Source organism: Cryptosporidium sp. chipmunk genotype I (assembly GCF_004936735.1).
Source record: "Cryptosporidium sp. chipmunk genotype I strain 37763 chromosome Unknown contig_53, whole genome shotgun sequence".
NCBI lineage: Eukaryota > Apicomplexa > Conoidasida > Eucoccidiorida > Cryptosporidiidae > Cryptosporidium > Cryptosporidium sp. chipmunk genotype I.
In genome coordinates, this window is record NW_027125600.1 from 94,545 (window position 1) to 119,053 (window position 24,509).

General features: G+C 30.5%; 11 protein-coding genes across 11 annotated transcripts; 5 read left to right on the forward strand and 6 right to left on the reverse strand.

The window, feature by feature from the left end:
* Positions 1-267: 267 nt before the first annotated feature.
* On the reverse strand, positions 268-1,256 carry ELE39_003454 (uncharacterized protein; the record flags this gene model as incomplete). Its single annotated transcript, XM_067346440.1, has 3 exons — positions 268-807; positions 950-1,087; positions 1,170-1,256. The coding sequence occupies 3 exons, from the start codon at positions 1,254-1,256 to the stop codon at positions 268-270; spliced, it is 765 nt and encodes a 254-aa protein (XP_067200977.1).
* An 843-nt stretch (positions 1,257-2,099) lies between these two features.
* Positions 2,100-3,524, forward strand: ELE39_003455 (ring finger domain containing; the record flags this gene model as incomplete). Its single annotated transcript, XM_067346441.1, has 1 exon — positions 2,100-3,524. The coding sequence occupies one exon, from the start codon at positions 2,100-2,102 to the stop codon at positions 3,522-3,524; it is 1,425 nt and encodes a 474-aa protein (XP_067200978.1).
* A 141-nt stretch (positions 3,525-3,665) lies between these two features.
* ELE39_003456 (ORC CDC6 like AAA+ ATpase) lies at positions 3,666-6,287 on the reverse strand (the record flags this gene model as incomplete). Its single annotated transcript, XM_067346442.1, has 1 exon — positions 3,666-6,287. One exon carries the CDS (start codon positions 6,285-6,287, stop codon positions 3,666-3,668), a length of 2,622 nt encoding a protein of 873 aa, XP_067200979.1.
* Positions 6,288-7,521: 1,234 nt separating this feature from the next.
* ELE39_003457 (uncharacterized protein) lies at positions 7,522-9,261 on the forward strand (the record flags this gene model as incomplete). Its single annotated transcript, XM_067346443.1, has 1 exon — positions 7,522-9,261. The coding sequence occupies one exon, from the start codon at positions 7,522-7,524 to the stop codon at positions 9,259-9,261; it is 1,740 nt and encodes a 579-aa protein (XP_067200980.1).
* Positions 9,262-10,326: 1,065 nt separating this feature from the next.
* Positions 10,327-11,838, forward strand: ELE39_003458 (diacylglycerol kinase; the record flags this gene model as incomplete). The annotated part of the gene is made up of 1 exon (XM_067346444.1): positions 10,327-11,838. One exon carries the CDS (start codon positions 10,327-10,329, stop codon positions 11,836-11,838), a length of 1,512 nt encoding a protein of 503 aa, XP_067200981.1.
* Positions 11,839-12,446: 608 nt separating this feature from the next.
* On the reverse strand, positions 12,447-14,987 carry ELE39_003459 (uncharacterized protein; the record flags this gene model as incomplete). Its single annotated transcript, XM_067346445.1, has 1 exon — positions 12,447-14,987. The coding sequence occupies one exon, from the start codon at positions 14,985-14,987 to the stop codon at positions 12,447-12,449; it is 2,541 nt and encodes an 846-aa protein (XP_067200982.1).
* Positions 14,988-15,316: 329 nt separating this feature from the next.
* ELE39_003460 (ring finger domain containing) lies at positions 15,317-17,290 on the reverse strand (the record flags this gene model as incomplete). The annotated part of the gene is made up of 1 exon (XM_067346446.1): positions 15,317-17,290. One exon carries the CDS (start codon positions 17,288-17,290, stop codon positions 15,317-15,319), a length of 1,974 nt encoding a protein of 657 aa, XP_067200983.1.
* Positions 17,291-17,880: 590 nt separating this feature from the next.
* Positions 17,881-20,388, forward strand: ELE39_003461 (uncharacterized protein; the record flags this gene model as incomplete). Its single annotated transcript, XM_067346447.1, has 1 exon — positions 17,881-20,388. One exon carries the CDS (start codon positions 17,881-17,883, stop codon positions 20,386-20,388), a length of 2,508 nt encoding a protein of 835 aa, XP_067200984.1.
* Positions 20,389-20,723: 335 nt separating this feature from the next.
* On the forward strand, positions 20,724-21,398 carry ELE39_003462 (uncharacterized protein; the record flags this gene model as incomplete). Its single annotated transcript, XM_067346448.1, has 1 exon — positions 20,724-21,398. The coding sequence occupies one exon, from the start codon at positions 20,724-20,726 to the stop codon at positions 21,396-21,398; it is 675 nt and encodes a 224-aa protein (XP_067200985.1).
* Positions 21,399-21,494: 96 nt separating this feature from the next.
* On the reverse strand, positions 21,495-22,304 carry ELE39_003464 (uncharacterized protein; the record flags this gene model as incomplete). The annotated part of the gene is made up of 1 exon (XM_067346450.1): positions 21,495-22,304. The coding sequence occupies one exon, from the start codon at positions 22,302-22,304 to the stop codon at positions 21,495-21,497; it is 810 nt and encodes a 269-aa protein (XP_067200987.1).
* Positions 22,305-23,236: 932 nt separating this feature from the next.
* Positions 23,237-24,097, reverse strand: ELE39_003465 (uncharacterized protein; the record flags this gene model as incomplete). Its single annotated transcript, XM_067346451.1, has 1 exon — positions 23,237-24,097. One exon carries the CDS (start codon positions 24,095-24,097, stop codon positions 23,237-23,239), a length of 861 nt encoding a protein of 286 aa, XP_067200988.1.
* Between the last annotated feature and the right edge of the window lie 412 nt (positions 24,098-24,509).

Below are 24,509 nucleotides of genomic sequence, written 5' to 3' on the forward strand. Positions count from 1 at the left end.
CTTATAAACCGCAAGGTATAGACAACTAGAGATAAAAAATGTACTGGATTTAGAATAGAATATAGAAACAAGAGTTTTAATCATGTTCTTTTATATATTTAGTTACTTTTAATTAAAATTCATCTGACTATTAATTGTGTTACTAGTTTTCATTTCCGTATTGCTTCAATTTGAGCTCACTCAAAATTAATGCCTTTAAAGCTAAAAAAAGGGTTAGCAGTAAATTTTTGCATTTTTTTGATCACTTAGCTGTAGATGCTGTCATTATTACTCCTTGTAACCACTTGAATTATTTGTATTCTCTACATTATTGCTCTCCAGACCAAGAAAAGCCATAAAGTCCCTCACATCATCTATTGTTATAGTGTTTTTGTTTTGGTCATCACTCATTCTGCTTCTTAAAAATGTTATAAACTTATCAGCAAATTCTCTGTAACCTTGAGCTAAATGTATTTTCTTTTCATGTGGTAACGAATTAAATATACTTGCAAAACCACCGATTCCACCTGTTCCTGGCAACACTCCTTGCTCACCAGATTCGCTATCATCTGAGCCACTAAATCCAAAAATGTCTCCTTCAAGTATTTCCTGAATACTAATTGTTTTTTCATCCTCGGAATCTTCTATTAGAGCTTCGTTTGTATGATCCAAGATTTCATCATTTTCTTTAATACTCTCAATCTCATCCTTACTCTTGCAATATCTCAAAGAGATCCCATTATAATCTAAATGGGATATTCTTTCTTTGCTTTCAAACGTTACTTTGGTAGTGTCTGACTTAAATTCATCCCTCTCTTCGTACTTGAGCTATTCAATTAAAAGAAGTAAATTCGTTTGTTTGAATTGAATTAAATCAAAGATCTTTCAAACAGCAGAAATGAAGTCTTAGCTTTCTAATTCAACGAAAGACTTGACTCATTAACTTTGTTGATTATTAAGATAAACTTACCAAATATATTCTCCTACCTTTTGAATCCCTTTCCTCTTTCTCTGTCATTAAAATTCTTCCTGGCCACCACACAATTTCCTCCTTTTCTACTAATTCCTTAGAATTATCATTATCAAAATAATCAGTACCTATTATCCACTTTAAAAGAACATTCAAAAATAGAATTTATTACAGAATTGGAATATTATACAGTTTCAAGAGATTTGGCTATTTAACTTACTCTCACATAGATTGTTTGACCAATATTTACTCCATAGGAAGCCTTTAAGATTGCTATGTCGCAAAAATCTCTAATTTGGTTACTCATTATTCACTAATTAATGATAATTATATAAGCTCATGCTATACTTGCTACTAATAAGAATACTTGGACTAGCCAAAATATTCTGATAAATAATAAAATATAAAGTGTTTTAAACTCCTTGTTATCTTTTCTTAACTCAAATAGAAAAGGATTTCCTTCACAGAAAATAATTCACCTTATTTTTAACTACTTATTATTTTTTAATAATTTATTAAGCCAAAATTTTCCCTCTTATTTATTTACCGGAATTTTCTATTTTGGGCCTAATGTATTTTTAATATTAAGCTTTATTATTTTAAAATACGTTCTAAAACTTTATTTGGAAGAAATCTGGTGAGAATTCAAATCTAAACCGTATATTCTGGAAATATAAACAATTTGTATCCTCAGTATTTTCGTTTTTTAATTCTTTATAGGAAAACACTTTGCATGCTTGATTATTTTTCACAAAATGATTAATTTATACATACATTGTATAAATACATAAATGTGTTAAACAAAGTCAATCAGAGTAATATATCCTTAGCGTTCTAAATAAGAGCTAATTTTATTGTTTTAGATTTAAATTCAGAGTGCTTTTAATTTTCTACATCTCTGTTAAATCTTTAATTTTGCATTAATATTATTATTATTCGGTACCCTCTGTTTAGGCGCCAACATATTTATCTATTAAAATTAATGGCCGAGTTAGGAGAAAATAAAAAGATTTAAGAAATTTAAAAAAACAACAAAAATAATTAGAGAATAAGAATAAGATTTGTAAAAAAGATTGAAATTGGTGGATTTGATTGCTAAAGAGATTGGTAAGTTGGATAGGTTTATAGAATAGAAAGTGGAACGAGATAAATGGAGTCAAATATATATCTTTCCAGACAAAGAAGAGATGAGACAAACCATATATTAGTTCGAGAGTATCAGACATGCCTATCTGGATATCCTGATGTGAGACAACATGCGAGTTTTGAAAATTTGTCGAGGCCATACACTCCTCTGAGAGATATAACTGGTAGTATATTTGGGGGCATATTACGTGAATCAAGACCAAGATCAGTGAATGAATCTAACAATTTTAATCAAATCAGAAACTCTATGGTTGAAGGATCTTATCGAGAGAATATAAGAAGTCCAGAGAGTCGCTTTTTTGGATTTGAATCAAATAATAGAAATACAGCTTATTATAATAGTCATGCTAATGATATAAGAACATTCAATAGGTCAATGTCTATGAGTAGTCCAAATATAGGCATTGGATTTGCCTCAGAATTTAGAAACAGTTCTAGAGAGGCAATTGAGAACAATAGTAGTTTTATGAATAGAAGTAGAAGTTTTGCCGATAGAATTATGGAGCAGTTTGATATTGTAGAAAGAGAACATAATCAATTAGCTGAAAGAATTCACAGAAGCCAATCAATTTACGAGCAGATTCAGAGGAATGGGGCCGAGATCGAGCAGCTATTTGATAACTTATCACATAGAATGCGAAGAAGGCATACCCAAAGAGAGAACTCTACTGGTTGTAATGTTCAATTTAGAAATACAAGGTGTGGTAGATCTGTGACTGAGTGTGACAGAAATGCTCAATTTAATTATAGATTTGGTAACAGACCAAGATTCATATCTACGGAAGATATTCACAATCATTTTCGTGATCACCTTATGGCTGCTGAAGAAGAAGAACAAGAGGCTGATGGTGATTTTGATAACCAAGATAATGATGTAATTGAACTTATTCAGGTTGATGATGATGAGATTTCCGATATTATATCCAGAAGAAATGCTGATATCAGAAATAGATCTTTAATTATTACTCAGGAAGAAATCATTATCGAAGAAAATGACGAATCCGGGAATTCTGGGGATGAGCAGACTGAACATGATATACATGAACATGAACACAATCATGACCATGAATATGAGCAAGACCTTGAACATGAAGAAGTCTATGATAATGAAGATGCTGGTAATATAACAAGAGTACTTAATAGTCTTAGAAACAGAATATCTAATAATCAAGAAGAGGATATTTCAGGGGTACCAATAAATATTCAAAGTGCATTACCCGTCTCGAAATTTGACTTATCCAGATCTCAGAATTTGGATGATGATAAGAAAATGTGTCTAATTTGCTTGGATGAGTTTAAGGATCAGCAAGAAATTCTTTGGCTTCCATGTACTCATTGTTTCTGTAGAAAATGCATCATGTCTTGGTTTGAAAGAGGAACAGTATGCCCTATTTGCAAGGATAATTTATTAGATCATTTTAAGTATTAGATTAAAAAAAGAATAAGATAGACGTATGGTTAATTTTACTAGGTTAAGCTGATTAGTTAAGTGCTATTTATTTTAATTAATTAATTACTCACTTCACTTCAATGTTTGTAATTTCTTGTTATTCAAGGTACATCAAAGTTACTACTCAAAGCCTTTAATTTTGAAAGGTATATTCTTCATTAGAAAGTTCTTTAAAGCTAAGGCGTCAATCAGTAGTGATATCCAAATATCTGACCCAAATATATTTAAAGTTTCATAGTAGATTTGCTTGTTTTGCTCAAATTTACTACAATTAGGAGAAATTAAAACTCCTTTAAACGTCTGGACGATTCTCGATGACACTAACTTTCGAATAATAATCTTAATAAATGCTGTGTCTAAATGTTCCATGTATGAATATCCTGCTATTGAAAGAATTGTGCGCATTCTCTTTTCAATCTTCAATAGAGAGACTGAATTTTCATAAGCTGCATTATCAAAATAAGATAGTTCATCTTCCTGATGAAAACCTTCTGTCCTGTTTTCCTTCTCTTCAAGCTCCATTCTATACTTGAATTCAAGCTCTAGTATTAATGAGGCCAAAAATATCTTATACAGCAAAGGGAGAGTTTCAACTAAGTTAATTGATACATTATTCAACAAAACTTCTCTGCATGCTGCCTGTACATGGGGAATTTGAACTTGAAACTTTTTGTTAAATTTGGTGCTTCTATCTACCTTTGAGCTTGTCTTTTGCTCAAATTCTTGTTTACAGATTTCCCAAGCTCTGTGGAGGACTTGGAGAGCTCTCCTGACATCAGAAGATTGTTGAGCAATTCTCCTGGCGCAAAACTCAATAGCTTTACCACAAAATACCGAATCAAAATCTTTTTGTGAGTTTTCCAAATTCTTGTTCCTAATTCTAGGACTTGTTCTTCTTGCTGTATTCTCTTTAGTAGATGTTCGTATAGTGATGTCAAATAAGCCTCCTGAAAAATACTTAACTCTGTCATTCAAAATGGTAATCATGTCTTCAACAGAAAATGGAGTAAAGTTGATTCTGGCATAACCACATCTGGATGTACATCTTGGAATAAGTCTTTCAGGAAGGTCCATTGTATTAGCTATTGCTATTATAATTAGCTTTGTATTTTTTTGGAATGGCCAGTCAATTAAAGTATATAACAAGGAATTGTTGGATCCCTCCGTAGTAGAGTGGGAAGTCCCGTTCTTTTGAAGCCAATCAATTTCATCAACAACGAGAATAGTTACTGGACTCCCTTTGGCTTTCAAGTACTTATCTAAAGATGTATAACATGCTTCTTTGTTGGGAGCCCATGTATTTGCTCCATTAAGCTTTTGTAAGAAAGTTCTGTAAAAATGGTCAGGACTACTTAAATGAAGAGCATTAATATAACAAACAGAAATCTTACTTTGATTTTTATTACTCAAATTCATTTCTGTCTCAAGCATATCCAGAGTATTCAATACAGTTGCAGTCTTACCAGTACCTGGTAGGCCTGCAATAAATAGAACTCCACCTCCTTCATTCAAAATAGACGTTTTAAGAATATGAGTAATCTCCTCATGTTCCTTCTCTCTGCAAGGCAGAACCTTCTTTGGACGCTTCGACCAATGTAAATCTGGCGATCCTTGATTCAAGGTATTCTTTTCAATTAGGCTTTCAGAAGTTCCTTGTATTTCATCTAGGGAGTCCTCACTTAGACGTGTTCTATGTAAGCTAGAACCCATCGAGAGCTTTAGAGCCATATGATTTGTGTAATATCCGTAGTAACTACTACATCTTGAAAGTAAATATGAAACATTTCTTCTTTCATTTATTGGGACTATTGTACCAGTATCTGTTAAAACAAGATACAATGATAAATAATTATCAGAAACTTCTACAGAGTAAGAAGGAAGATCATCATTGAACTCTTTTATGTACTCAATTAGTCTTTCATCATGATATTTACAGGAAGCAAAGCCTTCTTCTATTTTGGGGAGAGTTTTGGGGTCACATTTCTGAGGACCTGAATATATCTCCAAGCAATCCTTAGTCCATTTCAAATAGTCTCTTTTGATATTCCAAATACGAATCATTCTTTTAATCACACTTGCCTCCAAAACCTCGCATTTATCACTCTCCAGGAACTCTTCCTCGAATGTAAACAAATTATCTGGCAATTTAGACTTGTCGATAATTTTGCCCAAGTCAAGTAAGTCGTGTTCAGAGTAAAACCATCTTAACTCTACTCCCTGCAAATCTTCTTCAGGATCATACAGAAAAGCCGTAATTTGTGCTGGTCTCTCACCTCCATCTGACAGACAGACCATTACGTGGTCTCCAACAGTGAAAATATCTTTTTCTTCTTTGCTTTCTATTATAAGATGTGTATATAAGTGATATCCTTGTGAGGTTACTATTGGCGATTTCAACATCCCAATATTTCCTTCAAATTGACCTAACTGATTCGAAATACCAAAGCTACTCAATTCATTACTCCTCCTTTTACTTCCTCCCTTAGTTTTCATTCTCGATACTTCTATATTTTCTTCAACTTTTCTCTTTTTTCTGCCTGAATTCTTTGATGAATAGTTATCTTCCACCAAATCATTATTAGAGATGGTTAAATACTCAATGTTGAAGAAGTACCTTTTTTCATATTTTTTTTTTCCTCTTTTCAAAATACTCTTGCTTTCCACCAATTTTGAAGACTGGAGCTTAGATCCGGTACTCTGCCTGAGTTCAAAGCTTGAAATTCTTCTATCCACTATAGCCATTCTTCACACCAAAATCTCTCTAGATTTTCCCCTTATCTGTCAGTCTTTGTATATTTTAATAAAAATAATCCATCTAATAGAATATATTCTTCCTTTTTTACTTATTAATCAGTTCTTATTTTTGAATTAAGATAGAACAAAATATAGAAGACTTTTTTTTGTAAGAACTTGCAAGTACCCTAGTAAAGCAGTTTTACGATAGTGACTAGATTTTAAAACAATCTTAACTTTTTTTATAATTCAGTAAAATATTAATTATTATTTGTTTTTTTTAATTATAATTTTTCAGGAAAATTTAGTAGAGGGGTGAAGAGTGGGGATTTACTACAAAATGTCAACTTGTACTTTTAAGTTCGTTAATTGATCTTATTAAATTATACAAATTTATCCGATAGCATAAAATATATTATAAAGATAATCTATCCATGATTTTCTCAGAATATTAAGAACTAGAAGTCAATTTTCTAAATAAATGAAGAGGTAATTTGTCATAATTCTTTAATGGTAATAACTCCCACGAATTCTATTCTATCAAGTATAATTGTGAGAAATTTTATAATTAAACTCTAACGCTTGTACTAAGGCAATTATGGGTTTATTAAGTTTGCTATTTTAATTATTCATATCAAAATATTATTTTTCTTAATATCCCACAAATTTGGACTTATTCTAATATTTCAGTTATAATTAATTAAAAAAAGGCGGGTCAGTTGCCCGCCTAGTGTGTATTGGTGCATTAATTGCACAAGAAATTTACACATGGGGAATAAGAGATGATTAGATAGAAGATTAAAAAGATATATGTAATAAACAAATATAGGAATATATATATATTTATATATATGAATTGAAAATAAGAATTGATAAAGATTAACAGTGCTAGAAGTATTAAAATATATATATAAAAGGTCCGATTAATTTTGAAGAAGATTAATAAAGAAGTAAACAGACAAGAGCAGGAGGAAAAGTGTATGAACGATAGCTTAAAGGTATAAGGGTATATGAAGTAGCTTATAATTGAGTTGTATTATTCTGCTTGTTCTTAGTTTTAGAACAAAAAGAAGAATTTGGACGATTTATACCAAGTTAAGTATATTCATATAATTTAGTAGTAGTTTTGTCATGTTACATCTGTATTTGTATAATTAAAAAAAGATTAATAATAATATTAAAGTAAATATAAAGCAAACTTAGTAAATCAATTAATTTACATATAAATAAAGACGAACATAAAATGGGAACAAAGATTAAGAATCCACAAAACACTTTGAAATGTTGTTTTGAGTGGTTTAAGACATTTAAGATAATGGAGAATGGCGATGTTGCTTGTGAAGACGTGTTTGATGTATTAATACCAAGTAATTTAATACTATTTATCCAGGAATTATCTCCAATGTTCTTTGCTGATTATGCACTGACAGAAGAACATAATTTAGAGATAGCAAAAGGATTGCATTTCTTAATGGACGGTATAAATGACTATATGGATGGAAGGTTTCGTGATGAGATTGATACTTTGGACTATGATTTGATTGCTTCTGCAATTGAAAAAAAAGGTAAAGTGCAGAATGATATTTTATGTGAAATATGTAGAGTATGTGGATTTGTTATAGTATTTGCAGTAGAGAGCGAATATAATGAGGATGTTATTAGCAATATGATGATTTTGAGTGAAGATGCCCAAATAGAGCTACAACACATGATCCAAATCACTGGAGAGTTTGCTGAGGAAGAAGAGGAAGAACCAGAAGTAGGAGTTGATGATAGATCTGCATTGGGAGGAGGACAAGTGGGAATAAGCTTGGCTCATGCTGATGAATTAGAGCGAAGAATAGAAACTCTGGAAAAACAACTTAAATCTGAGCAAAAAGCCAGACAAACAGCAGAGGACGCACTTAAAAAGGCTTCAGCAAAACCAAAATCTGCAATTGAAGAAACCGAAAAGCTTGAAAATGAAGTTTGGAACTTACAGAATGAAAAAACACAGCTAATAAAAGAGAAAAAGGAATTAGAAAGTAAGTTAAAGGGAGATATTAAGGATCTTGAATCTGAAATTGATTTATATAAGACTGAGGCTGGAAAAGTCGAAGGTTTAGAACAGCAAATTAAAAGGCTCAAAGAAAAGGTAGATAGTCTTTTGGACTTAAAGAGACAAAATGAGAAGCTAATTAAACAATTAGAAGAGTTAGAAGAGAATGGAGGAGGAGGAGGAGAAGATGGAGATTCTGAAGGTAACAAGAAGTCATCACAGTTACTTAAAGACCGAATTTCAGATTTAGAAGAAGAAGTTTATAAAAAGGAAAATGAAAAAGATGAATTAAATGAACAGCTAAATAAAGTTAAACAGCAGCAGGAAAAACTTCAGAAAGAACTTAAAATTAAACAAGACCAAGTTAAAGTTTTAGTAAAGCTATTAGATGAAAATGGAGTGTCAATTGCAGGAAAAGTTGATATCAATTTGGGAGAAGTTGAATCATTTCCTACACCTGGAACGGAGAGTTTTTATATTACTCAACTTTCAATTTTGACCGAACAATTAAATATGCAAAAACAACTGCTTTTAAGTGAACAAAAACGAATCCAATTATTAGAATCACAAGGATTCAGAACAAGCAATGGCGACGAATCAATAACTCATGCTGAAGGGACTTCGGGAAGCGATTATGCCACAATCTCTACCTTAAAGCAGCAAATTATGATTAGAGAACAAGAAGCTGAACTCCATCTTTCTGCCAAAAAAGATATTGAAAAAAGAACTCAAATGGAGCTTAAATTATTGTCCACATGCTTGCATGATATGGCACTTAAATATCACCAATGTAAATCTATTATCAAGCAGCTTGACGAGGAGCTTTCATCTTTAAAGCAAAAATGCCAAATATCTATTAATAATATTGACCAAGAGCCTGTTGCTTATAATAAAGACAACATTGGTAACTTAAATGAGGTACCAAATAATGAATATATTAATTAAAATGTATTTTTTTCATCATTTAACTTCAAGCCTAATTTCATTATTCTTTATTGTATTAATTCCTAATACAAAAAATCGCATATACATAATTTTAATGGTTTAGTCAGTATTATCATTTTTATAATTAATATTTAGCCTGAATGTAGTTCATGAAAGGTCTAATTATTCTTTTTTTAAAAATGATTATATTTATTTCTTTACAAAATGTTTTTTTTCAATAATTAATGGCTATGAATTAATATTAAGAGATAAATACATACATAGAAACTATGTGAACAAAGTTTAGCAGAAATCTGACTTTAACAATCAAAATATTTCTAATTAAAGAAATAAAGTAATTTATCCTATAAATTAGAGTAATCTAAACTTTAGAATTCTTGCCTATAAATAACTCAATTTTTTAAAAATTTATTAAAACAAAAAAAAAATTCAGTGGCAAACCTTTTTTTTAGTTACGTGTAAAACTATTATATCGGCACGCACACAAAATGTGCATTGTGTTAAATAATATTACGATATTTAAGATTTATTAGTAAAATTTCAATAGAAAATTTCCAAATTATTCTTTTTTGTTCATAATATTAATAGTTATTGAAACTTCAAAGGAATTGTACTTTCAAAAAAAATTAAAATTGTTAATTGATATGGTCGAGAACTAGCACTTCAAATAAGCCTCAGTGAATTTAATTGACTGTTTTAATGTTTCAATGTGAAATATTATTAATGTATTAAAAAAAAGTTGATCTAGTCTCATCCCCCTCAATAACCACTTAATTTATTTTTCGCAATTAATTTAAAATTAATGTCTTAATAAATGTTTAAAAAGTAGATTGGCGCCCTTTGTAAGATCCAATTACGTAATAAGTAAGAGGAATATATTCAGTAAATAATTTACAGAAAGAATATAAATATAAATATATATATTTATATTTATATTTATATACATATGTATATATATATATATACACATAAATATATTTCCTATCAATAGGAGCACACAAATGTTGTGTTTCTAGCACAACCCACTGGCAATTGATATTTGTAAAATTGAATTAATGGTCGAAGATGGGTTCAATAGATTTATCACCAGGTTCCAGTTTTAGAAGTGGATTATCAATAACGTACACAATTTTTTTGTTTGTGAACCCAACTTCTGGGGGAAATAAAGCATCAGTATTTACAAAATCAGGAATGGATATGTTTAGAATTTCCAATCCTGTTCCTGCGAGTGTGCATATATATGATATTCGGCAGGGAGAGACAGGAAAGAAAGAGGGATTTCTAAAGGTGAAAGAAATCACAAATAATATGGCTGATAATTCAATTCCTTTGTACATTATTGCAGCAGGGGGAGATGGAACAGTTATGTGGTGTGTGGATGAATTAGAAAAAACCAGTGTTGATTTTGACAAATTGGTAATAGGCGTAATACCTTTTGGAACGGGGAATGACTTTTCAAGAGCTCTAAATTGGATGACAGTTTTGGAAAACCCATTTGATAATGGGCTACATAGATTTAGACAACTAATTAGCGACTGGATTAACGCAGACATAATTGAGCACGACATTTGGTCAGTAAAGGCTGTAGTGGATAGCTATGGCTGTTTTTATAAAGTGGATTCTTATTCTAGAAAGAAAAAGGTTGTTAATAAGCAGGGCAGGGCAAATACAAGACAAAGCAACCATGAATTCTCTAGAGGAGTTGACAGAGGATCCAACACTATCGCTACTGAGTTAACTTTTAGAATGTCAAATTACTTCAGTGTTGGCGTAGAATCAAGAATTGGTATAGGCTTTGACAGATACCGAACTAAAAATGCATTCCTAAACAAGATGAGGTATGCACTCGAAGGAGTTAAGAACACATTCCGTCATACAACTCCTGTATATGATATAATTGATAAATGTACAGTAAATACGACTTATACCAAGGAAGATTCCGATTTAATTATTTCGTCAGAAAAAGTGTTATTTGTGACTGATCAAAATGCCAAGTTTAAGAGCAATTCATGCACATGCTCTAAAGGAGGTTATGATTTTGTTGATACTCAAAACTCTATTTCCGAACATAACCACCAGGCCACTGGCCACTATCAGAACTCCGTAGAAAATCCGTCACCAACTCTAATGCCCTGCGCTTCATTAATATTCATTAATATTCCATCTTTTGCTTCTGGAAATGATATCTGGAGGTATTGTAAAGGAAACTGTGGGATAAGATTTAAGTCGAGACGTGAATCTATTGAAAATATGCTTTTCGAACAACAGAAAATGGGCGATGAGATTATTGAATGCGTATCGTTTCCCTCAGCTGTCGCAATTGGACTCGAGATCGCTATTAAGGGTATGGGTAGAAGAGTTTTCCAGAATAAAGGACCTGTTAGACTTCATTTTAAGCAGAAGAACTCTCTTGCCACTGGTAGGAAGGTTTATTTCCAAGTGGATGGAGAGTTTTTGATCGCCTACCATCCTTTATACTTTGATGTTTCACATTCTCGAAAGATTAAAGTTTTGCAAGCAAAAACGGATAGAACCTTACACTCTACAACGCTTTTTAATAACTTCAAGTCCAATTAGTCTTGTTTGGAGCTTCTACATAGACTTTTTCTCAACTTCAGATATTTACAAATAGTAAAATTATTTTTGCAGTGTAAGATTGTAACAGTGCAATATTGAAGAAAGACATATTGCATTTTTAATTACTTTGCTTTAAGGCTTCGTTTTAGGCCTGGCTTTTTTTATAATGCCATATTTTTTCGATTTATTAAATGTTAGTTACTGATCTAATTTCAAGTGCTTTTCAAACCTTTTCTCTTTAATGATACAGGGAAGTTAACGGGTTTTAATGTTTTGAATTTGATTATTGTACGCTTAACACTGCTGGGAAATCTTTAAACTATAGTATCAATCCTTTACTCATTATATTTGAATCTAACCACTACTGCATGGATTGATTTACATGAATTTTGGCGCCTAACTATTTTGATAGCAAAAGTTGAAATTATAGAAAATGAAATCTTATAAATAGGTGTTGTTGAATATGGGTACGGAAAACAAGTAAGCTTAAGAATTTGAGCACATTTGGAAGGTAAAAGCAGCCGTGAGAGCCGTGGTGATGAAACAAGCTGGTTGTAATTTATAAATTAAATTTACTATGATTTGTTTACTTCGTGATTTTGGTTTTCTTAAAAGCTTGGGAACATTCTCGTCATAGTTTTTACTACAGAATAATTCACCAAATTCCTAAAGGAATTATTTTCATTAATATAATAGAAGTTACTATAACGTTTTATAGTTTGAGCTTGTTGAGTTTCGATTCCACTCTTTTGAAAGTAATCTCTTAAATCTTTATTAGAATATGATTCATCTAGCTCGTCTCTTTGCCTAATTTCCTTCTGATTTTTTTTCCTAATTGGACTAGGATCTTGAATAAAGTCGAATTTGGAATTTTCTAGAATATTGAGTCTCTTCTTTACAAACTCATAAAATTCTATGTCCGATTTTATACGTTGATAAAAAGGAGAGGAGTTAAATCTCTCAATAATACTGATAATATTATTGAAAAAAGATTTACCTATTTGTTTTGCAATGAAAGAGGGGACAGCTTTTGGCACAAAGCTTGGAATCGGCATATTTGACTTGGAAAGGAATGAGATTCTTGTTTGAGATGGACATTTTGGCACAGATTGAATAACAAAACATAAAGAAAGTATATCAAGCTTCGAAGCATTAGAATGGGCTTCTTTAACTTTAATTCCACAGACTGAATCAGCTTTATCGGGTAGAGAAACTGCAGTAATGATAATACAGGGCTCCGAGTCCTCTTCTTCTTGCCTGCTAACATCAATAGCCACACAAAATAACGAACACTGGCAGAGACCAATAGGCCAAGGCATATTTGAGTAATGACGAACAAGCTGATTGTACAATCCAATATATGCTAAACATTCTGAGCTTGTAACAAAAGGAGCCCATTTAAGATGTAAATCACACTCATTTACAATACTAACCACGTTTATTGGATTAGTGTTTACGATATAGTCACATAATATTATGAATTCGGATTCAGTGCCCATTGTCCACCACATCCCCAGATTAGAGTCACCGAGTGAGTTCCATTCAGAATTTGAAATTTCTGCTTGGATCGATTTTTCGTCCAAGTTTTGATACAAAAGTTCCTCACTCTTATTATTTAGATGCTTTTTCTTATATTTAAGAGCTAATACTAAATCTGTATAGCTTGTTGAGCACTTAAATAGTGTAAATCTTAATCTGTGGATTTGTGCATTAGTCACCAATCTAGTAATGAATTCACATAGCCTTGACTCCTGCTCTAAACCTAGACATTTGACTTCTGTTGGGAATTTCAAGTACTCCAATGCAAGATTCCGGTCTCTAATATATGAGAACTTTGTGTTGCTTACTGGGGAGCAGTTTTGTGAAAATATTATGCATGGAAAGTCTTCTAACCTAATTAGCTTTGAATTTAAATTCGACTTTGAAGTTTCCATATTCTCTATAAAAATACTTTCCCGGTTCCTACCAGTTTCCTTATTTTCTCCTGTTCTTTTTGGAAGCAAGGAAAAAGATTCCAAAAAAAGCTTGCCTTTCTTATATCCTGAACCTACTTGAGAAGCCAACTCTGACGCAGATGATTTTGAGTTATTATTAACATTACTTCCGCCATTGCTACAACTACTGCTTAAATGGTATCTCCATTTTCTCGAGCTTACTATTCCCGATGAGCCATTAGAATTGGAAGAACTTCCATTTGACAACTTTATTGGAATTCCATTTCTACTTAAATAAACGGGTTCTATAATTAATTTACTTTTTGAAGATTCGCCACTATTATTACTTGTATTTACTATGTTATTTCTATTTGAACTAAATTTTAAGCTTTTTAGTGTATTATGAAAAGATGATGCAGATTGTGTATTTGTACTGGAATTCTGGTTATTATTTGAAATCAAATCATTATTATTTGTTTTATTATTTAATATAAGACTCATTTCTAGAAGAATGGAATTTCCAACTCCTATTCTCTTTTCAATTATTCCAAATAACAAGTCAGAAAGCTCTAAAAACTTGGAATATGCAGTGTACGGTAAATTATTCATAAACTTATTCAATATATCCTCAAGTAGCAATTCTAAAAAATCAATTTCTTCATCTTTGGCCTTCTCCTCTGTAGTGTAAATATTGCTTAAAGACTTTGAACTTTCATCAGATTGGAAGTCTATTGAAGTTGTAATTGGAGTGTTGTTTGCAGAATTTAATTTCACCTCAAAATCTCTCTTGGATCGATTATTTTGTGATTTAAGTGAATAAGGGCTATTACAGCTTGCTGTTGTTATTAAATTAGCATCTAAATTATAATTCTCAATATTTTTTGGAATAAAACAATTTTTTTCAAGATCAGACACCAAAATTTTAAAAGTTTTTAAATTAAGAGCATGATTCTCATCTATTTGTTCTTTGTTTGTTTTTACAAGAATCTTTTCAATCTGAAGGTTTTGAGATTTTCTCTGTATATTATTTTCATTCCTTTCAAAACCAGAAATCTCAGTACAATCAGATATTAAAAACCTTTCTGAATCGCCTTCAGTTCTTTTAATTAGGTTTTCACCAAATATATCACTCATATTATACTTTTCAGTAATTTTGTTTCTTCTAGAATTATCTAAATAAGAAAAGAACCCAAATGCTTTACGAAAAGGCTTCATTTTATACTGTTAAAAAGAAGTTACCCAGATTCCTTCTTTCTCGCCTATTTTTTTCTCACCAAACTCTATTCTTCAGTCTTTAACAAAATCCCAAGTATCTCTTTTTAATATAACTTTAGAATTCTTTGCTAGTATTTCATATTTAACCAATCAAAACTTTAGTTATTCGCTGCCTTTTAATTAAAACACACATAAGTGCTTTATATGCAGTTAATTGCGTACTGTATTCTTTAAATACATCCGAAATTTCTTGAATTTTCTTATTTACTTATAAACGATCTACATGGGCGCAAATACATGTTTTTGAGGGGGCAGTTTTGGCGGCAAAATCAGTCAAAAAATTTAAGTTTTGGCTTTCTTGTATAAAAGAAACTGGAAATAGACTGGGAATCTCTTGGGATATTTCTTTTCATGACTTGGTTTCTCCTGCTTTTAATCAGATTTGAGTAGTTTGGATTTGGAGACTCTTCATCTCTGGAATCTTGACCTTTAGACTCAAAAGCTCTGCCTGTAATAATGTTTAGGCCACTTTTACCCTCAGTGCTCATATTTTCGAATTCAATTCTGTGGGAATTCCTGGAGGATAATTGTGTGGTGTTGATTTTTAAATTGGATGGCGTGGAGGAGCTGCTTTTTGCTTTGTTTTCCTGGTTAGTTTGTGATTTTGGAATGCTTTCGCTAAAAGGTTTTGCAGCTTTTTTGTCTTGAATAAGCTTTGAAATATAGGAAAAAGACTCCTCATCGTTTTCTACATCGCTAAGAATGATAGTGGGGTTTGCAATATTAGAAGAGCTTGATCCTGACCAGTTTGGTTTTTTCACTGCTTCTGAAGTGTTTAATGCTTTATTTAAGTTTCTAAGCTTCTCTTTGAGAAAATTGCATTCGTTTATCGAAGTTGTGTGTAAATCCTTAAGTTGGTAACATTTAGCTCTCCACTTACTGGATTTCTCTTTAATTTGATCGTACCTACCTGATAGCTTAATGAATGCATTGGAAAGTATTTTCAATGCTTGAAAGGCGTCTTCTCTCTTTTCTAAACTATCCTCACCTTCAAATGGATTAAATCCTATTAAGTTAGATATTTGGTTTGTTTCATCTTCCAGAACTTCAATAATGGTCTGCCCATCCTTCATTTGATTATGTATTGTTAAGTCATCTTCAAGTCTTTCTCCCATAAAGTTATTAATAGCATTATTTGATTGCAGAAACGTATATTTTCTATGTAAATCCGAATATTTTTGATTCATTTCTCCAAGCTCATGAGTTATCCTGTTCAAATCCTCACGTAATACCTCATTTTTCCTTTCCAAACTCTCGGTCAAGTCCGTCTTTATTAATACCTTTGTTTTCTCATCACAAAGCTGTGCACGTAACTCCTCAACTTCTTTTTTCTTCGCCTCAGACTCATCTGCCAATGTTTTTAGTTTTAACCTGCAATTAATCTGTATACACTCTCCCGAATTTTTGGAATTAACTACCTCTTCTTTTTGAGAGCATTGAAATTTCTCTTCTGAATCCTCTAAGACCAAAGTCTCATCTATCGTAATGTTTACCAAATCACAAAGTGTGAACACTGAGCACGGAACTCTACATAATGGGCATGTTGGTTCTCCGTTGTCAGTTAGCAAATAGTTTAATCTGCCTTGAGCTAAATTTGAATTTTTGTTTGAATCACATTTTGATAGCCAAGCATCTATGCATTGCTTGTGAAATACATGCCCACATACTGTTATTACCGTTAGGTTCCTAGTTAAATATTCTCTGCATATTGAACAATCTGGAATTCTTAATTTTTTAACCTCTTGCGAGTTAACCTTATCACTTTCTTCTTTTTTTATCAGCTTTTTACTAGCATTATTATCTTTATCATCAAAATCTTCTCTCAGTTCTGCTTTAAGGTATGAATTATCAACAGCCATCTCTAAGCTGTTTTGTCTGTTAACTACTTCAAAGAATTCCCTGCTTTGAGATGACTCGTTTGAGTGAACACCAGAATAGCTGTTTACAGTAATAATTTTATTGTTTTTACTATTAACTTCTTTGCTTCTACCTCTAAATTCTCCCTCACAAAAGGTTTTTGTATTGTCAGTTATATTATAATTACTAATACTGCTGCTACTAGAACTACTAGCACTGCAACTAATGCTAGAATTGCAGTTGGTAGAATTATTTAGGAGGCCAACAAGCCCGGGATGAGTATTCGGGTGGTTTATATTGGTTTTTTTCAGTACCTTCTTAATGCTGTTTTTGGAAATTCTATTGATATACTCATTATCTAGCAAAATGTTGTCGTTATCATTCATTTTCTTTGAATAACAAAAGTAAATTAAAAATTTCAAATTCAATCAAATTTGCTGTGTTAATATCCATAATATAAGCTAAAAACTTATTGGAGTCTTCACAATCACAACCATAATCTATGTGCAAATATTGGCTTGGGCTATTATAATGCAATGTAATGTATAAATTTAATGCTGGATACAAAATAATACTTAAAATAGCTTTAAGGTTTGTCTAAAAAGTCTTTTACATTAATATGAGCTAATTTTCTACTTATTTCGCTTTTAATCAAATGTTAATTTACAAAGAAATAAAACATTTATTAGTTTTTTAATTTACATATTATTACTCAGTATTATCTGACAGCCGCCACACAAATACACGTAAAAATTAAAATTAGAAATTTTAAAAAATTAATAATAAAAAAATAATAAATAACAATTTGAAAGGGTTAAGAAGTTTAGTGTTTAAGTTTTGGATAGTTGAGTTATATAAACTTAACTTAAGCTTTTAATACATATTGAATTTAATAATTGCAAATAATAAGATTAATTACTGATATTAGAAATGCAGTTTATTTCAGGTAATATTTGATATGTTTAATACAAAATAAATGACGTATATTAGAGGAATATGGCTTTTTGGTAATTCAATAAAAGAAGGGCAGCTGGAATTAATTTTGAGTAAAAGGTTCAAATCTGTTGAAAATAGATTTAAAAAGCTTTTAGAAAAAGATTATGTGGAAATTCCAAATGATAAGGACATATTAGAGTGGTTTAAGTTCAGAGTATTATACGAAAACGTGGCAGAATTTACTGCAGCAAAGCTACCAAGTATATTTAGAAAAAGTTCCTCTGGAGTATTTTCTATTGATAATTTGAAGAGTTCAGCTTCTAGTGACAAGGATCAAGTAAGTAAGGAAGATTTAATAAGTATTTCAGAGAATAATTTACTGTACTATATGAATGTAAATGAAGGAAAATATCTGTGGCCTTTTATGTATTCCTATAGCAATGGTTACTTTATATTAATATTGATTTCATTGGAAACTAGCATATCAGAAGATCCAGAAATACTAAAACTTTTTAAAACACTCTCTAGAAATCATATAAAAGACCTGGATCATTTATTATTAAAGTTGGTAGAATTCCGGGTAGGAATTCAATTACTTGAGGATTTGTTAGAGCTACTTGGGATAAACCAGGAAGGTGAAATACTTGAAGTTAGCCATATTATTGAAGCTTGGAGAATATTTATACCATTTGGGTGCCCAACAATGGATAAAAAAGAAGTAAAAGATATAATTTTACTTTCAAGAAACAAAGGTGTGCCAAAACATTTAACAAACTTACTTAACGATAACTCAATAGAATCTTTAAGGATACTAGAGAAACTAAAATCTATAAATGATGAACAAAATCACGAGAATAAGAAAAATGAGCAATTGTTACATGGAAGCTTTTACCTAGATTCTATTAATAAGCTGTCTCATGAAGAAGAACAGCAGTTAATACAAGAAGTGGATGCAAGTATGAGCTTAAATGATGAATTTATTCCTATAATTCCCAACAGTATCCCAAAGAATCAAATAATTTTTGGAGATATGCTAAATATTGGGATTGGAAAACTTTCTTCCAAAACAAGAAGTTCAACCAATCAATTATCTGTAAACTATTCAATGAAATTCACTCTTATTGAAGTGATATGCTGTTTTGCAAAAAAACATCCGATGATTACTCAGATTGAAAATGGAGATTCAATGGCGGAAGGAGAGGAAACTATGTCAAACTTTATTAAGAAGATTGGTGAACCCTACATGGGCTTTACTTCAGGAGCTCTGGAATTTTCTGGAAAACTCCCAAACTCTGTTTCAATATCCTGTAACGTCATTCTTCCGTGGCAAAAAGTTACTTTAGAGACAAAAGATGAAAATGATCAAGAAGTTATTTATATTCAACCCTATGTTTCGGCTAAAGATAATATTTCATGTACTAAATTGAGTGATGAACTATTTGATTCAAACCAAAAAACCTTCACTCCTATTAGAAATAATTCCGAGATCTGCATATTTTCTGATGAATCATTTACTCCTGTATCCAAATTCAAACTGAGTTGGAATAGCTCTCAAAGCAATTCTTCAAAAATCTTTACTTACTGGTATCCCTATGAATTGGATATACCCATTAAAGGTTACTTTACTATATCCCCAGAATCTAAAGAACCTATTAAACAAATTACCCAGTCCCAAGGACACTTCAGACCCATTTTAACTCATTCATTTCAAATGGAATATTGCCTTTGCTTTGACCCTGCAATTGTAAAAGGAATGCAGGTTTGCCAGGTTTCAATTCCACTTTTACCAGGCACTCTGGAAAGCATCAATGGTGCTGGAAACAACAGTAGCTTTAATAGGCACAATATACCAAGTGTAATGATATTTAGTCATACCCTTAGATCCAGCATGGGCCAAATAATCGTCTCAAATGACAAGAAACACATTATTTGGACAATCAACAACCCCAAAGAAGTTCTTGGAAAAAGCGGATTCAATAAGAAATTTTCATTTATCCAACTTAGAATGTATGGTAGCGTTAAACTTAGAATTATATATAAGGAAAATAAACAAAATAGGACTGGAAATAATTATTCACAATTTCAAGGCCAAAATTTTAATTCTCCAGCAATCAACTCTTATATGTTGAATATTGGAATTGAATCGGGAAATCCAAACTATTCACAAAAATTCTTAGAAAGAACAAATTTTAATAAATATAATAATTTTCTATATTCTACTCCTGATCCTTTTGGAGCAGGTATTCAACCATTTCTAAACTGTCCAGTCAAAGAAATAGATCCTATTTGGTTGATCGAGCTCCATCCTAAAATTGCTAAGTTCTCTGAAAACTCTAAAAAAGTTACTCAAAAAGAAATATACTCGAACTTGACTGAGCTTATTTTTCCATATTCACTCTTAAACTTCACTGTATACTCAATTGAAACAACTTACAGAGGAGTTAATATACCTCCCAGTTCTATAAGTATTAATCCTAAAGCTCTACAATTTGAAAGACCTGAGATTTATTCAAATTCAGGAAAATACATTATTTGGAGAAATTCCTAATTATAATTCAGTTCAAAAAATAGCATTAATAAACAATTTAAATACATATATATTTATTTTAGGTAAATTAATTAATTTTTATTTTTACACCACACTATGATTTTTATTTGTTATAAATAACTTTCAAATTTCAAGTAAATAATTTTCTAGACGTATAAGATTACATGAAGGATTAAGATCAGCAGAGCTTTAGTTAAAAGATTAAAAGTCTGAATTTGACTGGTTTTGAATGGTAAAATTAAAGTCTTTAATCTGAATTCTAAATATTAGATTTGCTATTCTAAAAATACCAATAAATTTTGCTATTGCTTTATATTAGTAATAAAAAGCTAAATATGAAAATATATATTGAAATCATTTCATTTTTAAGCTTAATCTCTTTATTAACTGGGATAGAGTCACTTCAATTCAACGAAAAAAATATCAGAAAAAGCCAAAAGGCTAATAATAAGCTTAATAATACCCAAAAATCTTCACTTTTGGAATGTACGGAAGCTTTAAATAGTTGGTCTTATTTCGCAAAAATGAGTGTAAAAACACTACTGGAAGATGAATTTAAAAAGAAAGAGTATATTTTCTTTCTTGAAACTTTAACTCCTCAAATATCCACGATTGATGAAAGCTTTAACCAATGCAAAACGGAATTATTGAAATACAATATATCAACAAAAAATGAAACAAGCCAATTCAAATTAGAATTAAAATCTAAAGGCGAAAAGGAGATGGTATTCAATACAAAAAAATCAGTTAAGGAGGTTTTAAAAAGAATAGAAGAACTTAAGGAAAGAAATGGCCAAATAAACGAAGCCAAAGAATTAATATTAGGCTTTGACTCAAGAAATATTTGCACGGAGTGTAAAATATTTTCATCTCAAATGGCTCTTATTAGTATCATTAAAAGACTGAGACTAATTTACAACTCTTATATTGTAGAACTTAAAAGTAGCATCGACCCTAATATACTTGAGGAAATGGAAAAATCGGAAAATAAAAACTTGAGAGAAAATTGATCTTTGATGTTTTGATAAATAAGGATTAAAGAAACTTTATTAGTAATGGAATACTTTATACTTCAATTATTATATTTGATATTATCAAACTTAATCTCATTTAAAATTAACTTCAGGCTTTTCATTAAACTTAACACTTTTAGTAGAAACATTGGCAGATGAGGAAGAAACCGAGGATATTCTTGAATTTGTTGAAAAATGGAGTCTTTGTACATTTTTATCTTTTGATTTTTGTTCAAAATATTCTCTTAGAATTGGATTGCTAGATTTGTTTGATCTGTTATTTAAGGTAGTAATCCTTACATTCCTTGGTTTGAATAGTGGATTATGAGAGTTAAATATTTGAGTGTTTTCCAAAATATTAATACTTCGTTTTGAAGAGATATTGCTTTTCGCAGAATTCGAACCACTATGAAGTGATAAAGTTCTTCTATTTGTTTTATTAAATTCAGTATTAGTGGCTCTTTTAACTTTAGATACTCCAATTGATTTAGATCTCTTCAATATATGATTTTTAAACTTCTTCTCTGTATCCTCTTGATTTCTAATGAAGAACTCTCTATAATTCTCGTTAGTTGACCTTTTACCTAAAATATCACTATTACTATATCTTACTTTAACTGCAGTTTCCCAAAGTGTATCCCAAATCTGGCCAGTATCGTTACCAAACATATTCTCTATTCCTAAATTATTCTTTTCTGCTGCAAGAAGTTCATAACAAGTAGATCCTTTGTATATTAAATAAATCAAGTTGTTTGATAAATTCTTTTCTTTCAAGCATGTAATAGAGTTTCTTATTGTTCTTAGTTTGTTTACACAAATACTCAATAAGGACGGAATACCCTTCTTCCTGGAAAGTGATTCTCTAAGAAGTCCTTTACATGAAAGCCTTGAATTACTACTCATTTCCATAATTTTCAACCATGTAAATTAACTCTTCAAAAGTCGTATCTTAATTTAAAAAACTAAACTCAAAAAAAAGCTTAAATCTATTTAACAATCCAGTATTATTGACATGACCAAATCTTTTCCAATTCATTAAGCCCATGTAATTCTTAAAGAAACATTACACTTATCTTTGTTATTGTTAAAAGACCTAAATTCAATTTTTAAAATTGCCGCCAAAAAATATTTAATCACACCCCTCATAGTATGCATTATATTGAAGAGGGTAAGAAAATCTGGCTCTAATTCGATTATCAGGTACTTTAAATATTTGAATTAATTGCTTAAGTATCTTAGCTTTTATTATATGTAATTACAAAACATTTTCTCCCAATATATTTAGTGATACAGGCAATTTACTTTTATTTTTTCATTCTTTGAGTGCTTATTGCTAAATTTTTGTTTGTTAAAAAAAAAAAAAAAAGCTTTAACGGATTAAAAGTACTTTATACAATGATAACTATCACAATATTAATTTTGAATGTAATAATTCTTGTGCTTCTGTTAGTTTTGTTAATACTTGCAGTCAAGAAAAATTAGGAAAATAATCAAAACAGAAGGATAGTAGAATAAACTTTAAGTTCAAGCTATAGAGTAACAATCAAAGAAATTGAGGCAAAATCAATATATTTCAGTCAATTTTTGGTGGCATACATCGTAAAACTTAATCTCGTTTTCAATTTTTGTTTCCTTTAATATTTTGAGAAAATCAATATTCAAATTTATAATTCTGGAAACCAATGCTTATATTTATTCCAGTTAAGGCTTAAACTTCAATTATAACTTACTTAACTTTAGCTCCAGCCTTATTTTACCTTTTAAGCCTAAGTACAAGTCTGAATAGAAATTGAAAACAAAGATAATGCAATATTATTAGTTACATTGAATAATCTTCACTTTGAAGATAAATGAAGTATATCTTTAGTAAAAGCATTTCTGACAGCTTCATTATTTGACAGAAGTGCATTTTGAATTTCAGTCTGTAATTCCTCTTCATTCATTAGACCAAGATGATACTGCCTGACAAAATTTAAAAGCGAAAAATAGGAATCTCTAGGAAGTACTTGGCTAATTCTATTCCAAACCCCGCTTTTACCAACTGAAGATTGAACTATGTCATTACTAGGGGAGTTTCCAGATCCCATTTTTTGGTGACTACTAACTAGTCCCCCAGTTTCTTCGGTACAGTTTTCGAAGCATACTCCGTTTTTATTAATTGTAATAAAGTTGCTTGGATGATGGATTGCTTCAGAAAATAATAAATTTGGAATTTCTTTAATTTCAATATTTTCACACTGTTCTGATAATAAAGATCTGTTATCATCTTTGTCATTATTTAACTGATCATTTCTCCTTTTATCATATTCATGATTAATACAAGAAATATCTCCATATTTACTAAGACACCTTTCCAATTTAGCAAGTGACAATTCTTGTTCCCCTTTGATTTCTGAGATTTCTAGGCAAAGCTCTTCTATTTTATTATCCCTACTTCTATTTTGTGTCTCTAGTGCGTCTAAAAGGTTACAAAGTTCGTTTTTTTCGGTTTTTAATGTGTTTACCTGTTTATTTGTAATGTCAAGCTTGCTTTTTAAATCCTGGATTTTTTTATCTCTAGAGTTTATCTCATATCTTAAGTTTCTGATCTGCTCTTCATATTCTCCCACCAAGCTTCTGAATGCCTGATCTGATAATTTCAAAGCTCTCTCTTGCAAAGAGTACCAGTCATTTGTCTCTTTTCCCGGGCTGTTCATATATTGTTAAATTCTACTATACTATAAAACTAGTTTGAAAATCTAGAATATTCTTGTAAAAAATTATAGGGAAAACTTATTTATCAAACCTTAATACTAATTTATCTTCAAATTACCTGTGTGTAATAGTATTGATTTTAATTATTGGATTCTAACGTGTGACATTTTATTTTCTTGTAAATTACGTGGTAATTTCAAGCAGAAAAAAAAATATATAATACAAAAAAATAATTAGAATATATATGTATAATATATATATATATATTAAATTAATGAGATAATAATATAATTTAGGTTGGTTTCTTTTTAAAGACTAATTGGGTATTTTTACCAGCATTTTACTAATTTAAATGCTAATTCAATGTAATATCACTCCAATCTGAATTTCAATTAAATATAGGAGATTTTGGCT